This window comes from Balaenoptera borealis (assembly GCF_965194805.1).
Source record: "Balaenoptera borealis genome assembly, chromosome: 1".
NCBI lineage: Eukaryota > Metazoa > Chordata > Mammalia > Artiodactyla > Balaenopteridae > Balaenoptera > Balaenoptera borealis.
This window is the reverse complement of record NC_138860.1, coordinates 178910387-178925500: the sequence shown is the minus strand read 5'-3', so window position 1 is coordinate 178925500 and position 15114 is coordinate 178910387. Positions and strand designations below refer to the sequence as shown.

The 15114-nt window shown below is 50.2% G+C and overlaps 1 protein-coding gene across 1 annotated transcript; it reads right to left on the bottom strand.

Moving 5' to 3' along the window:
* Window positions 1–5227: 5227 nt before the first annotated feature.
* PLA2G2D (phospholipase A2 group IID) lies at window positions 5228–14736 on the bottom strand. Its single transcript, XM_082354419.1, has 3 exons — window positions 11987–14736; window positions 11236–11342; window positions 5228–9888 (listed from the first exon to the last, which is right to left on the bottom strand). The coding sequence occupies exons 1-3, from the start codon at window positions 12088–12090 to the stop codon at window positions 9743–9745; spliced, it is 357 nt and encodes a 118-aa protein (XP_082210545.1). The 5' UTR covers window positions 12091–14736; the 3' UTR covers window positions 5228–9742.
* Between the last annotated feature and the right edge of the window lie 378 nt (window positions 14737–15114).

The window sequence follows — 15114 nt, the reverse complement described above, 5'->3', positions numbered from 1 at the left end:
AGCTGCAGTCGCTGATGACTGTGACTTCCTTTGTTTACTGGTATGGCAGGCAGCATTCTTAGTCCACACAGCCATGGGTGAGGCAGCGGAGGAGAGGCCACTTCCCTGTGGCCTGCTTGATCCTGCCATAGAGCTCTGAAAAGCTGGCCTCGGGGAGGACGAGCCCTGTGGGGGAGGAAAGAAACAGGGAAATGTCAGAAAGGTGATGCGGTTGTTGTGGCTGATAACATTCATTCAACCACAGTCACAACCATCACAACAGCCGCTGCTCTGCGTTTCACAGGCCGGTCTCTACCTGCCAGACAGGGTGCTCAGTGCTTTCCCGAGGTCTGTCATGCATTCTTCACAATACCTTGTAAAGACAGTAATATAATTCCCATTTTATAGATAAAGAAACTGAGGCTCAGAGAGGTTCAATGACAAAATCCCATGCCCAGGAGTCAGGAGACCCTTGTGTGTGGGACTGATGCCAAAAACTTGGCCTCTGTGCACAGGTGCCAAATCAAATCTCAGAGACAGCGTTTTGGGTGAACTAGAAAAGAATTGTTTATTGCTTTGCCAGGCAAAGGGGGACACAGCAGGCTCCTGCCCTCCAAAACTGTGTGTCCCATCCTGGGAGGATTTGTTGAGGAGTTTTATAGCAATACTTCAAGGGTGGGGTTGCTGATAAGATTAAGGTGTGTGCAGGGCCTGCACTCCTTTAATCTGGTCTCAGGTAATTTCTTGATGAGCTTCTCTGGTTCTTTTAATCTGGCCTCAGGTGGTCTTCTCTGGAATGAAGAATGCTGACATCTTTCGTTTGTTGGGGGTTTTGGTTCTATAAAGAGCTTAAAGATATTGTTATATTATCCCTTGAGGTGGAACCAGGACCAAGTGCCCCGAGGCTGCACTATTGTTTCTTGGCTGCCCCGCCCTTGTCTGCATCCCCTCCCTTCCCTGATTAGCAGCTGTTTGAATCTGCCCTTTGGGACTCAGGGAAGGTCCTGGAGGCTGGAGTCTGTTCCCTACAAACAAGGAACGGAGGACACAGAAAAGCTTCGGTGCCCAGGATCCCCACAGGATCCTACTCAGTTTCAGGAGCCTGAACACACACTTCTGACTACTATGTTAGAGCATTTCTCCTGCCAACCTTTCATGTTGCACATTTCCCCCATACAGTCAAGGTGAACATACAGTTGTGCTTCTTGTTTTATTTTTCCATTTAACATGAGCTTTTTCACCTTGGTCACTTTGGTGTCAATGGAGAATTGCAGACCAGTGTTGGTGAGGAAAAGCTTTTCCTCTGCCCTCTTAGGTTTAGTGCCTGGGGGCTTGCAAATTAAACTAAGAAAAGACAGATAAATAGGGGAAAAGGCACGTGATATTTATTAATATTTACATGCACAGGAGTTCACAGAAAAGAAGTGAAACTCAAAGAAGTGGTTAGGCTCAGGGACTCATCTACCTTTTTTGCAAAGGAAAGAGGGTTTAGATTTCAAGGGACAATAAATTGTAGGGAAATGACCAGGAAATATATGGGGGGAAAATGGAAGATAAGAGCTATTTTAGTAAAGTCTGCTTATGCAAACTCATCTTGGAGCTGACTCCCCGTCTTTGATGATAAAAGTTGCTTTTTCTCTCCCTAGTACAAGGGTGGTGGGCAGAGGGTACCTTCCTCAAAGGGAAATTTTTATCTGCTTTTAGGCAGGTAAAGGGAGGAAAAAGAACTCTTCATGCATCTGTCAATTCTCAATTGACTTCAGCTCAAAATAATTTTATGCTAAAGTGGCATATTTCGGGTGGCATATTCTGATCGCTTTCAAGGCCATGCAGCGGAGGAGTGAGAAAATCAGGCTTAACATTGGGGTCGCTTGTCTCCCAGCACAGTCTTCTCTGTCTTCTCTTGTCTTCCCTGCCCTCTTCCCTTGCCATGCTTGGGCTCTCCAGGAGCAGACCCCATATCCCTCATCCTTCATTTCCAGGACCTTCTACAGCATCACCCGGCCCGGCATTTCCCCCGTTGTGGGGCTTCCCAGAGGAGAGGACAAATAGCACTGGCTCACAGGGTGCCTGACTCATTCCCTTCTGGTTCCTTCCCAACCCTTCAGACAACATCAAGGAGAAGGTGGTCTCAGCTTGGAGCCTGGGTGTCCTCAGCCCCTCTCAAGTGCTTGCTCTTTCACCCAACAACGATTGATTGTGCATCTTCTCTGTCTAAATCTGTCACACAGAGTGAAGTAAGTCAGAAAGAGAGAAACCAATATCATATACTAACGCATGTATGTGGAATCTAGAAAAATAGTACAGATGAACCTATTTGCAGGACAGGAATAGAGACGCAAATGTAGAGAATGGACGTGTGGACATGGCGGCAGTGGGGAAAGGGTGGGTGGGATGAACTGGGAGATTAGGTTTGACATAAATACACTACCATGTGTAAAATAGATAGCTAGTGGGAACCTGCTGTATAGCACAGGGAGCTCAGCTTGGTGCTCTGTGATGACCTAAATGGGTGGGATGCGGGGCGGAGGGAGGTCCAAAAGAGGGAGGTGATATATGTATACATGTGGCTGATTCACTTCATTGTACAGCAGAAACTAACACAACATTGTAAAGCAATTATACTCCAATTAAAAAAAAAAAGAGTTTTATTTTCATGGTCACCTTCTGTTTATGACAATTGATGTTAGTTTTCCCTTTGCCAGGGTGCTGTAAGTTCCCTTCTTAAATAAATTTATTTAGATTAAGAAAGCTTTTTTTAAAAAAATAAAGTAGGGAAAGTGGTTAGGACTCTGCGCTTTCACTGCCGAGGGCGTGGGTTCAATCCCTGGTCGGGGAACTAAGATCCAACAAGCTGTATGGTGTGGCCAAGAAACCTGAAAAAAATAGAGTAAAAGTGAAATATTAAACCAAACACCAGGAAGGGGATGTGTGAAAGGCTGGGGAATGTGTGAAAGGCCGTGTCCACACGTCCGTTCTCTACCCCCTCCTGTCTGACAGATGATGTAGTGGAGGCCCATAGAACGGGGTTTACACGGAGTCTGAGCTGAAATGTGGGTCTCCAATCTTTCAGTCCAGTGAGCTGTGCAGGCACAGGAGGAACAACCTTGGTATTAATGGGCTGGTCAGCCCTCGGGTTGGCCATGGGGATGGACTCCGCCTGCTCTAGGTGCCAGGCATAGGGAACGTGAGGGTCATGGGGACCCACTGAGAGAGGAGCGGAGAGTGTGATTCTCGTCCAGATGCATCAGAATCTCCAGCAGCACTTGTGAGAAAATGCAGGTCTCTGGGCTCCGCCCCAGACCTACAAAATCAGATCCTCTGAGTGTGAGGCCCAGGAAACTGCATTTTAAGCAAGCCCCCCTTCACCCCCAGGGGATTCTTGTCCGCCATAATGATTTAGAAACACACTACCTTAAGTAGTGCACCATCTGGGCTGGAGAAGGCAGCACCAGGATGGCTTTACTTCCCGCGCCCGGCCTCTGCCACTTCCTGCTGAGTGAGTTACCTCGGGCAAGACATTTAACTTGTCAGAGCCTGTTTCCTCATCTGTACAGTGAGGCAGGGCCACGTGTAATGAGGTGTAAATGAGAAAATGTATACAAGGTTCTTAGCACAGGAAAACCCAGAAAATGGCATTTTCCCATCTCCCTTTTGGGAAGCCAGAAGCTACCACAGCCGATTTTTTTCTTCTGCACTGTGGTTCCCAGACCTGGGGTGTCTGGGGCCTGGGAGGGGCAATCTGCCATCAGCAGAGCCAGGAGCAGAGGCAGACTTCATCTCAGGGCTGGATCCTCAACAGGAGGGGAAAGCCTTAGCTTCTGCTGGCCCTGGCCCAGCCCGGCCCCTGGAAGGGGCTCCAGATGAAGCGGCCCACCTGGAGAATGACCTTTGACCTCACTTCTATGGCCTTCGGGGAGTAGGAGAGTGTTCTCGGCAGAGGATGGGTGGCTGATTTCTGATAGTCCGAGGGAAGAAGCAGGGAGGTGATAAAATATGCTCCCTTTCCAATCTGGGCACCCCACCCCTTTCACTCTGTCTCAACCTTCTCACCAACTGGAAGCGCTCATCAGGAAAGAGATGAAGATTTGGTCAAAAATTCCCTTTCAGGCTTCCCTGGTGGCGCAGTGGTTGAGAATCTGCCTGCCAATGCAGGGGACACGGGTTCGAGCCCTGGTCTGGGAAGATCCCACATGCCACGGAGCAACTAGACCCGTGAGCCACAACTACTGAGCCTGCGCGTCTGGAGCCTGTGCTCCGCAACAGGAGAGGCCGCGATGGTGAAAGGCCCGCGCACCGCAATGAAGAGTGGCCCCCGCTCGCCACAACTAGAGAAAGCCCTCGCACAGAAATGAAGACCCAACACAGCCAAAAATAAATAAATAAATAAATAAATAAATAAATAATTCCCTTTCATGGGAATCATAAACAGTCTTAAGAGGTAGGTGTTGTCCCCCTCATTTGATTGATCACAAAGTGAGGATCAGAGGAGTAAAACCACCAGCCCGAGGTCACACAGCTGGGAAGCAGCCAGTTGAGAGAAACAGGGTAAGCTTCCCTATCAATCCTCATTCATTCAACAGATATTTCACGTGCCTCTGGCGTCATTCTGGATCATTCTGGGTGCTGGTGTGGTGGTAGTCCCTCCCTGAGTTTGCTGTGTTTACGTTTTAGTGGAGCTCTGGGGTGATATAGACAAGTGGATGGATGAGTAAGTGACGAGGAAAACCATCAGAAAGTGTGAAGTGGAGAACGAAGATAAGGCAGGAGACAGGGAGCAAGTGAGGGTGGGGAGGTGGTGGCTTCAGGTTGGGAGGGCAGGGGTGGTTCCTCTGAGGGAGTGACTCTCAGCTGAGCTCGGGATGACAGAAGGGGTCAGTTTTGCAAAGAGCTCGGGGAAGTGCCTTCCAGAAGCCCCAAGGTGGGCACGGCTTGGCCAGGAACCTACAGCGGAGGGAAGAGAGAGGCATCCCTCGCACCGCCTTCTCTGACCTGCTTCGAGTTTTCACAAACTGTCTTAAAATCTCTCCTTTATTTTAAGTGAAAAAAATTAGAGGGAGAGAGACAGCAGGTCCTGACTCTGGGTCATCCAGCTGGCCCGGGGTCAGGTCAGCTCTCGGGCTGACTTTAGCAAGGATGTCAAGGAACCCAGGTGGGAACACCCTCATGCCCCCTCGGGGGGTGGGGGCAGGGACAGAGGCCCCAGCCCCACCTGCACAGCCCAGCAAGAAGGAAGGAGCAGGATCCAGCAGGAAAAACTGGCAGAGACATGGAGAAGCCGTCCGCCCATCGCTGCCCTGGGCTGGGCTCCCGCCCTATGGAGGTGGAACCCGGCATCCAGGTGAACTGAGGATCAGCCAATGGTGGGAAGGGGATTAGTGCAGGATAAAGTGCTCCGAATGTGCGGGCTCGACTTGAGAGCAACCATTATTGTCAATACGATTATTACTCACCATACCTTCCTCCAGGATCCCTCCTTGCCATACTCCACCCTCGCTTCCTTGTCCCTGGGGGTAGCTGTTCCCCTCTGAGGGACATGGAGGGCTGAGTCAACAACTGTTCTAATAAAGAGTGTGGGAGGTAGGGTGAGACACGGCCCTGGAGCCAAAGAGACCCGGGTTCGAATACCAGCCCTGCCATTTATCAGCAAGTAACTCATCCTCGAGTTTCAGTTTCTGCAGCTGGAAAATGCAGGTGACAATTCCAGTGTTCCGAGTGAGTTAAGAGGAGTGGGTGAGTGGGCACCACAGGTGTTCAATGTCAGGGGTTCATTGTCCGCCTCTCCCAACCCCTGCCTTTTCCGAGTCAGACCCTGGAGGAAAGAGGAAGCATGGGGTCTGTGTCCTTCCAACTGCTTCCTTCATCCTGGGGTATGTGAGAGATGAGGTGGAGGACAGAAGCTGCCTGTGAGCCCCTCCTTCCTTTGTGCCTCTTATCCAATTCCAGTAGCTGGAACTTGGCCCAGAATGAGAACTCACAGGGCAGGAGGTTCTCCCCTTACTTTGGGGACTCTGTCCTGGCTGCCCTGAGGCCCCACCTGCCCATCCCACCTCTTGGTCCAAAGTCCTATGTCTTTACCAACCTGGGATTCACTCATTCATTTATTCATTCAACAATCTATTGATCACCTACTCTGTGATGGGCCGGCACCGACACTAAGGTGCTTGGCTCACAGAGGGTTCTCCAGGCAGAGTCCTCCTCCTGACCCAGCCCTGGACTTGCCCATCCAACACCAATCCCATCAATAACCCCAACAGCCTTGATACTGGCAGTTCTCCTCCCCTCAGGGACATTGACCTTGTCCCTTCTCAGGGGTAAATAAATCCTGAGGAATCTAAACCAATCATGGTGATTCCATGGTGGTCTGGGGCCACCATGGTTTAACGTGGCCAGTCCTGAGCCGGAGGTCTGCTGGGTGGTGCTGGTAGGGCTTACTAAAAAGAGACACGGAACAGACAACATTTTCTCCTCTGGATGTTATCCTGCCTTGGCTTGAGGTCTGAATGATGGCTGCCATCTTGGAGCGGGAAGGGGAGCCACCCAGAGGACAAAGCCAGCACAGTGAGGGTGGCCAGCCGAGACCAGGAAAGAAACGGGTGCTGATAACATCATCAAGCCACTGAAGAGCCACCTTCCTCCTGGATGTCTTGTCACGTGAGGTGATAAGTGCCCTCGTTGTTGAAACCCATTGAGTCACAGTTTTTGGCTGGAAGCTTCCTGATCAGTACGAATGGGAGGGGGCGCCAGGGAGCAGAGGGAGAAGAGTCTGGGGTGGCATCCTGGCTCTGCCTTTTGTTGGTTGAAGGACCTGTGGAGGTTCCTGTTCCCATTCTGAGCCTCAGGTTGCTCAACTGTAAAATGGGGATAATAATGTCCGTATCTGCCAACATTGATATTGTCACAAAGCCACAGAGCCTAGCACAGGGGACCTCTGATGGGCAAGTAGGGTCGCCAGCTCTTGACTGTGTGTCTTGAATAAATGGACCTCATGTATCACCATCTAACATACACAGCTTTCGTGTAGAAAGGAGAGAGGAATTGGGTGGAAAGAGGGGAACACTGATTAACTATTTTCTCCTCCTGTTTCATCCTGGGGGTGACTTCAGATTTGGCCTCTGCATAACGACAAAAACAGCAACAGTAATAACACAGTTAATTTTAAAAGAGGGATTACTATGGGCCAGGCGCTGTGCTAAGAGCTTAATAATGCATTAGTCTTGTTTAATACATTGGCCTCATCTTACTTTCTTTTTAGTATTTCCATCTATACTTCACACACGAGGAAATCTAAATTTTTCATATAAGGTCACCTGGTTGGCCAGTGGTATAATGGAATTTTTTTTTTTTTTGGCCACACGACGCAGCTTGCGGATCTTAGTTCCCCGACCAGGGATCGAACCCGGGCCCTTGGCAGTGAGAGAGTGGAGTCCTAACCACTGGACCGCCAGGGAATTCCCTGGAATTCGAACCCAGCACCCATAGTTCTTTATTCCTATTACGCTCTCCAGCATGAGCCACTGAGCTTCACATGGAAGGAAAAGCCCTTGGTCAGCTGTTTCACAGATGTGTGTTATGGGCCGGAGGGTGTGGGTGGCTCCAGGTGCCCCAGCCGCATAGCTGGAAATACCGCTAATCACATATGAATGACAGATTGTGACTCCTTATATGAAAATATTATCCATCCATCCATCCATCCATCCATCCATCCATCCATCCATCCATCCAAAGTTAGTTTCCCTAAAAGCCAAGCCTGAGATGGGAATCCTTGTGCAAGTGAATGATTTATTGAGGGAGTCGTCTCAGGAGAAACCTGTAGGAGAACAAGGCAAACAGGATAGACCAGGGGACAAAGCAAGACATCTAGCCTGACCCCACGAGGAGCACTGGGGCACAGAGCGTATGACCCAGATGGTCCTGCACGAGGCGGGGGGCAGTTATGCCCTACATGGTACTATTCTCCCAACTCATTGGTTAGAGGTGGGCGGGGTGGGGTGGGCGATGGGCACGGTAGCTCCCAGCAGCCAAGGGCAATCCTCAAGCGAAGGAGGCCGATGTGAGCACATGGCAGCCAACACCTGGCTTAGCTGGCACGAACACCACCCGCCTCCACCTCCATCTCTCCATTATGGGCTCCTTTGATCCCAAAGCATTGATTGAGCACCTATTATGTGGGGGAGCAGAGGAAGCAAAGATGAAACTGATGTGGTCTCCATCCTCTGGGAGCTCCAGTCTGGTCCGGGGAGGTCAGAGCAGTCTGGACCATCATATGCCACTCAAGTGAGAGCTTGGCAAGTTGTAGACCCATAAAGTGCTGTGGGAGCTCGAAGGCGGGAGTGAGCCCTTAGGACGGGGGAGGAATCAGCCAGGGAAGACTCCTGTAGGAAGTTGCCCTTGGACCCCAAGGAGCCTAGCGTGGGCTTAGCCACCTGGAGGCGGCAGGACAGTGGAGCATTGCTGTAGAAGTCCAGGCTGAGCAAATGCCTGGCAGCGGGAGAGGAATGGGTGCCTGGAGGACACATGGCCTGTGGACCAGGTGCCTGGAGCAAAGGGAGTGGTCTGCTTGGTCCAGCCTGTCAACAGCAAATTGGCACTTGCCACTGGCACTTGCCAGCTACCTCTACAAGGACTCAATCATGAGCTGCTGCAGCCGCTGACCTTCAACACCACTTGAAAGGAGTTCAGGCTGGAGAGCAGAAATGAGGCCCTCTGTGCTCTGGGAAAAACTGGCAGAACAGGTCTTCAGATAGTTAGATATTTTCAGGAGAAGATTTTATGAGCTCAATTTCTTGCATCTTCTCACATCTAGAAAAGCACTAAAATCCTTCACGGTGACGTCTGCTCCTCGTGACTAGCAGTAATCTTCACGACACTAGCAGAAACCTCTGCAAAAAATATGTGCTCGATTGCCTGTGCTCCCCCTTCGCCAAAATCACATATATACTGACCTTCCCCGCTACCTCTTTGGAGCAGTTTCTCAGAGCTATCTGAGGCGCTGTCTCCCAGGCTATAGTCCTCATTTTGCCCCAAATAAAACTCAACTCGCAACTCTCATGTTGTGCTTTCTTTTTTAAGTCGACAAGCCCTTCCCTCAAAAAGTATTTACGGAGTCCCTTCTGGGTTCTGGGCCCTGCTTTGGGCACCAGGGATGCAACTGAGTCCAAGACAGACATAGGCCATGCCCGCAAGGATCCCCAAGCTTCCAAGGGAGAGGGACACAGTGCCAGACGGTGCAGGTCCCAAACTCCGCCCCTATCCTGGGTGGTGGAGGACCTTGGGGTTTTAGGAAGTAGAGTCATGCAGACAGAAAAACCAATATCACCCTTTAGAGAGGCCACTCCAGTGGCAGCTTGGGCGGTGCATTGGGTTGGTGGGGGGAACCTGGGGAGGGGGGTGCCTGGTGAGTGGCAGTAGAGGGAGAACCTGCCGCACCCCACCCCCAGACCCCACGCCCAACGCCCGCTGCTTTGGCCTAAACACCATCCCTGGGGGCTCCCTGGCCTTGACTTTTCCTAAGACCCCATTCCACCCTCAGGGGAGACAGCTGCCGCCTTGGCTGGGAAGATTTAGAAGGTCCAAGAGGCAAGGTGGGGGGGTGGGGGAAGGCCAAGACCCTTCCTCTTCCAGGGAGTGTTTTAAAGAAGCCAGGCTGGTTCAGGGGTTAGATCCTGGCGGGGGGGGGGGGTGGCAGTGGTCCTGCAGGACTTCTGGAGCTCAAGAAGCCAGGAGCGGGGTAGGGGGCATGGCACGGTGCAGGGGGCTCCTCCTAGCACGTGGGGGTCTGACCCTTGCACCTGGGCCGCCAGTAGTAACGCAGGTGGTTCTTGTAGGTGTCCCGGTTCCTCTGCAGGCAGAGCGCCACCTCCTTGTCGCAGGCGCACAGCTGCTGCTCACACCAGCTCCCCTTGTCAGCTGCAGGGCGGAGGAGGAGGGCACTTAGCATCTATCCCTTCCCCAGACGGAGCAGGGGTGGCTCAGGGCCCCTGGAGGGAGACGCTGAAGGCAGCTCAGCCCTTGCATGGCTTTTGGTACCCTTGCCAGCTACTTTGACTCTAGCTCTGTGACCTTGGGTGCGGACCCTGGCCTCCCTGTGTGCCATTGCTCCTTTGTTTATTCATCCCTTCAAGAAACAGCTGAGCACTTATCCTGTGGCAGGCCCTGGGGGGAAAGGAACAATGCAGGGGCTATGAGATGGGAAATGGGTGGGATCTGACTCAGTGTCAAGAGCCATTTGAGCTGAGATCGGAAGGGTTTGCTCCCACTCCCAAAGTCAGGGTGGAGGAGGGGACTATTCCAGACAGGTGGAACAGCATGTGCAAAGACTCTGAGGAAAGAGGGACCACGGTGCTTCAGTTTTGTGATCTGTAAAATGGGGGTAAGAAGACCTGGACCCACTGTATAGCACTGGCAACTATACTCAATATTTTGAATAACCTATAAGGGAAAAGAATCTGAAAAAGAATATATATATATATAAAAGATTAAAGTAAGAAGGCAAAGCCCTCAGCACATAGTAAGTGGTCAGTAAATGTTGACTATTACTGTTTTTGTTATTAAATTCTCAATTAACAGTGACAGCTAATGAGCGCATTCAACTCCCAGCCCTGGGACCTGCCACCTTTCTCTCTGCATGGACCCAGGGGCCAGGTGACCTGGGTTACAGCCCAGGTTTCGTCATTTACATCTGTGTGGCCCTGAGCAAACAGTTCACTCTAGTCTCAGTTTCCTTGTTTGTAAAATGGAGATCACCAGGGCGGTGCTGCCTCCTGGCTGGGCTGCTCTGAGGACAATTGATGATGAAAAAGTTAACAGTAACCCCGATAGCCTGTGTCATTTATCGAGCATGCATCTGCAGCAGGCATCTGCAGGGCCCGTCCTGTCTGCCCTTATTTTAGTCCTTGAATTGACTTTATGGAGTAGAACACTGTTACCTTCCTGAGTTTCCAGAGGAGGATACTGAGGCTCAGAGAAGTTCAGCAATGTGTTCAAGGTCACACAGCTGGTCAGTGGTGGGTCAGGGATCTAAGCTGAGGTCTGCCAGCCTTCCGGATCCACAAGGGGTCAAAGCCCCTATTGGACCTCTCCATACTCCTACCCCCATTCCTGCCTCTCCTCCACAGCCCAGCTACTGCCACTGGACACATGAGAAAAACACAGAGATTGAGCAGCTTGTGCATTGTCACACAGCATATTAAGGCAATGCATGCTAGAACTCTCTTCCTCGGCCTCCAACTCCAGCCCTGAGGCCTGGGCACTCACAGCACTGGATGTTCCCCTGGGAAAACTCGTAGCTGTAGCGATCCAAGTGAACTTTGCATTTGTGGTGCTTCAGGTGATCATAGCAGCAGTCGTGGGTGTGGCAGCACCTGGAGGGAGAGGACGTGGGGGTGGTGGTGATGAATCCTTGGCCAACTCAGGTCTCTGGTTGCCCCTGCCCCAGAGCAGAAATTGTGTGCCTACCTTGGAAGAGTCAAGGTATGCAGGGTCTAGTCTTCTTTCTAGCTAACTCTTATTGTTTCCTGTGTACCAGGCACCTGTTCTATCTATGAATTCTCTCTTAAGCCTTTTGACCACCCTATGATGGAGGTGCTTGTGTCATCCCCATTTCACAGATGAAGAAACTGAGACTCTGGGAGGTCAAGCCACTTGCCCAAGATCACACAGCCTGTAAGTGGTGGATGAGGGAACTGACCCCGGGCCTGGCTGGCTCTCACCCCTCCTCTGGCTGATCCCTAGGGTTGCTGTGAAAACCAAATGTGATCACGGCAAAAAGAGGTAGGACTTTTAAAAAAACAACGTTCAACGGCACTGGGGAGTGTGTGGGTATTCTAACTAGTTTGGGGTTGAGAGTACAAGGGGGCGTTTAGAGATTCTGGGGAACCCTCCAGAAGGGCTGGGGCTGGATTGGAGCTCAGCGGAGTTCCTAGCACATAGTACCAAATGAATAAATTGATGGAGAGGAAAGGGGAGGGTCCCTGGGTAGGGGCAGGGCATGATTGGGAGGAGTTACCAGTCTGTGGCATCTTTGGGCTGGCCTTTGCCACCGAATCCGCAGTGACAGCCATAGGACAAATAGGAGAAGATGGCTCTCTTCCCCATCACCCGTCTGATCATCTTGCTCAGGTCCAGTATCCCGCCCTGGGCTGGAATCACACCTGCCAAGGAGCCCAGCCACAAGGAGAGGACATGAATCTAAGTGGAGGCCAGTGGGCTGCAGGCCTGGCACCTGGATCAAACCAATGACCTTGGATAATAAAATGACAACAAACACTGAGGCTATTGAAAATATAATGATAATTGGTGAGTGCTTACCATGCATCTTTTCCTCTAGTGATGTATTGACTCCATCCATCCCATGAGATAAACACTTTTTTTTTTTTAAATAAATAAACTTTTTCTTTTGGTGTATTCTAGATGTATGGAAAAGTTGCCAAGATCATACAGAGAGTTCTTATATACTCCTCATTCAGTTTCCTCTAATGTTATTATCTTCTTAGATAATCGTGGTATATTTATGAAAACTAAAAAACCAACATTGGTACAATAAATACTATTCTTAATCCTCATTTTCGAGTTGAACACACTGAGGCTCAGTAACTTGCTCCAGGTTACAGTAGTTGGTAAATAGGAGAGCCAGGATTGAAACCCAAGGCAGTCTGGTTCTGTTCTCTGTCTCTGGGCACTGAGTTCACATTCTATAATAGGAAGACACCCTTCCTCTTACACTCACCCCACCTCCCCAGACCCCCAGCACAGCCTGTAGAGAAATCCACACATTAAACAGCATGCGTGGCTCTCGTGGGAAGCAGTGTGATTTAGAAATCAATGATTTTCATGGATATTTTTCATTTCAGTCATAATATCTGCTGGTTAGAGTTGATCATAAGGGGAATTTATTTTACTGGGAGAGAGGAATACATTATGTTGCGTTAGGAGAAATAAAATATATTAAGTCAATGAATTCAGGGGAGAGTTTGGGAGAAACAGACAAGGTAAAAGGGGACTGGAATGTACCTGTGTGCAACCTGGGGAGATGATCCAAGAACACAGATGGAGCCCAGAGTCTCAGGGAGACTGGGCTGGGGAGGCCCCCTCGGTTGACCCTAGTTTTGGAGCTCCCCCCCCGCCAAGTAAATGATGTTATAATGAAAGCGCTACACTCAAATGAAGTAAGTAGTAAACCAGGGATGAGCCCCAGATTGGGGAAGGTTGGGATGGGAAGAGGTGGGGTTGGGATGAATTCATGCAGCAGACCAAGGGTTCGATCACAAGCAGGGTGCTTGCCTTGGGCTGCAGGTAAAAGTGACTGGTGGTGTCAGGGACTTTCAGGCAGGTCGTGTCCCCAGCATGTGGGAATCCACAATGCCACTCCTGTTTGCCACGATGGCTGTAGGTGTACAGGAGTTAAAGAGAAACCTTGCTAAGTTTTGACCATCCTAAGGAATGACCCCAGGCCCTCTGGAATTCCGGATTCGGTGATAAGGCACCAGAAAGCAGCCCACTGCCACGAAATTTACCATCCACCCTGGAGGCCAGCCAGGGACCTGAATTCAGAATCTCACCTTTTTGCTCTACCTCTGTCCCCCCTAAGTCTAGCCCTTTCCATTTCAGCTTAGAAATAGCCACACAAATAAATTCACACCTGAATGATGCAGCTGTTCCTTGCCAGGCAAACAATAAATTCAACTTTGATTCAGAATGCTTTCGGGTGGTCTTATTTCTTACAATTTTACAGTGAGGTCAATCCAGCCCTGGGAAATTGAGGAGCTCAACTTGTGGTTATGAGGGCTTCGGGGCACTGGCTTAGCTTGACAGAAATACCTGCCTGGGTTGCTTTTTCCATCCTCAGTTGTCACGGAGGGGGATGGAGCCCTTTCTCCCAAGGGTTAGCGGCATTGGCAGGAGGTAACATCACTACTATCTTGTGAATGTGCTGTGTGTTAAACTATTGCTCGCTTACTATTACTTACACTTGCTAAACACTTTGTATATGTTTTCTCATTAGAGTCCTTCTAACAACCCAATGAAAAGGGTGTCATTGTGCCCACTTTACAAATGAGGCTATAGAGGGGTAGGGGGACTTGGCCAAGGTCATACGACTGGGAGGTGATGGGCCAGCGTCTGAATGCAGGTTCATCTGTGTATTTTATCTCTACATTGTATTGCCTCTGCATCTGAGAGATGAATTTCTGCAGCTTGATTGCAATTTTCCTAATGGTTTTTACTGTAACCTTGGAGATGTGTTCCTCTTGAGAATTTGGGAGTCCCCAAAATAACACAAAACCACATTTAAAAATGCAAATCCTTTCTCAAATCACATATTTTGAGATGGATCAAGAAACAAAAACTCCAGTTTGCTAGCAACCAGATTTGTACATTTGATCTGCTAAAGATCGGATGGAAACTGCCCCATCTCCCAACGGTCAACAGAACCCTCTTCCCAGGTTCAAGGGAGATAATGAACATGAAAAAGTTCTAAAAATGTAGAGTGCTGTACATAAGTAAGAGATTGCTATCATCTGGTCAAAGGGACAGAGGGGAGCAGATCCATTTCTGTAATTTGTGTCCGAAGTACCAGAGGCATCAGTTCAGCTGGACCCCAGTTTCTGTAGCTTCCCGCCTTCGTATGCCACACAGCTTGGCCGTCCAGGGCTCTGTGGCCGAAGCCACTGTTCCAGGGGACTGACAGCCACTGATGGCTCCTTGCAGGGGGTCAAAGAGTTGGCGACTGCAAGGCCATGGCAGTGAGGCTCAGAGCAGCAGCTCAGTTTAGGAAAGAGATGTAGGGTGTCTCCGCTTCCCTCCCTGCCTTCCCAGCTGTGGGTCCTGTCCCCACTTACCAGCAAACACCACCAGCATGCACAGCAAGGCAAGTCGCATGATCCCAGCACAGAGCAGTGGAGGCAGCTGCTGGAAGTCCCCTTCCATGCTGGCAGCCCTTTATATCAGATGCAACCCTCCCGGAGCCTGCACGTACCCCTCCCAGCTCCAGCTCTGGACGAGGTCACCCATACTCTTTGTTTCCTCTTTTCTGGCAATGAGGAATTTTATTATTTTTGTTTCTAGTATCTGTTTTTTCAACTTTTTGATTGCAGGAGAAACAAGTTCAGCCTAGAAGATTTGGAAAACATAAGGGAT

What these genes read in the sequence shown, in the direction of transcription:
- PLA2G2D (XM_082354419.1), bottom strand. Translation starts at nt 12,090, where the DNA reads ATGATCAGACGGGTGATGGGGAAGAGAGCCATCTTCTCCTATTTGTCC. An exon ending in CCCAAAGATGCCACAGACTG is followed by an intron (nt 11,343 to 11,986) that starts GTAACTCCTCCC and finishes CTCTCCCTCCAG; the next exon opens with GTGCTGCCACACCCACGACT. An exon ending in CCAGGGGAACATCCAGTGCT is followed by an intron (nt 9,889 to 11,235) that starts GTGAGTGCCCAG and finishes TCCGCCCTGCAG; the next exon opens with CTGACAAGGGGAGCTGGTGT.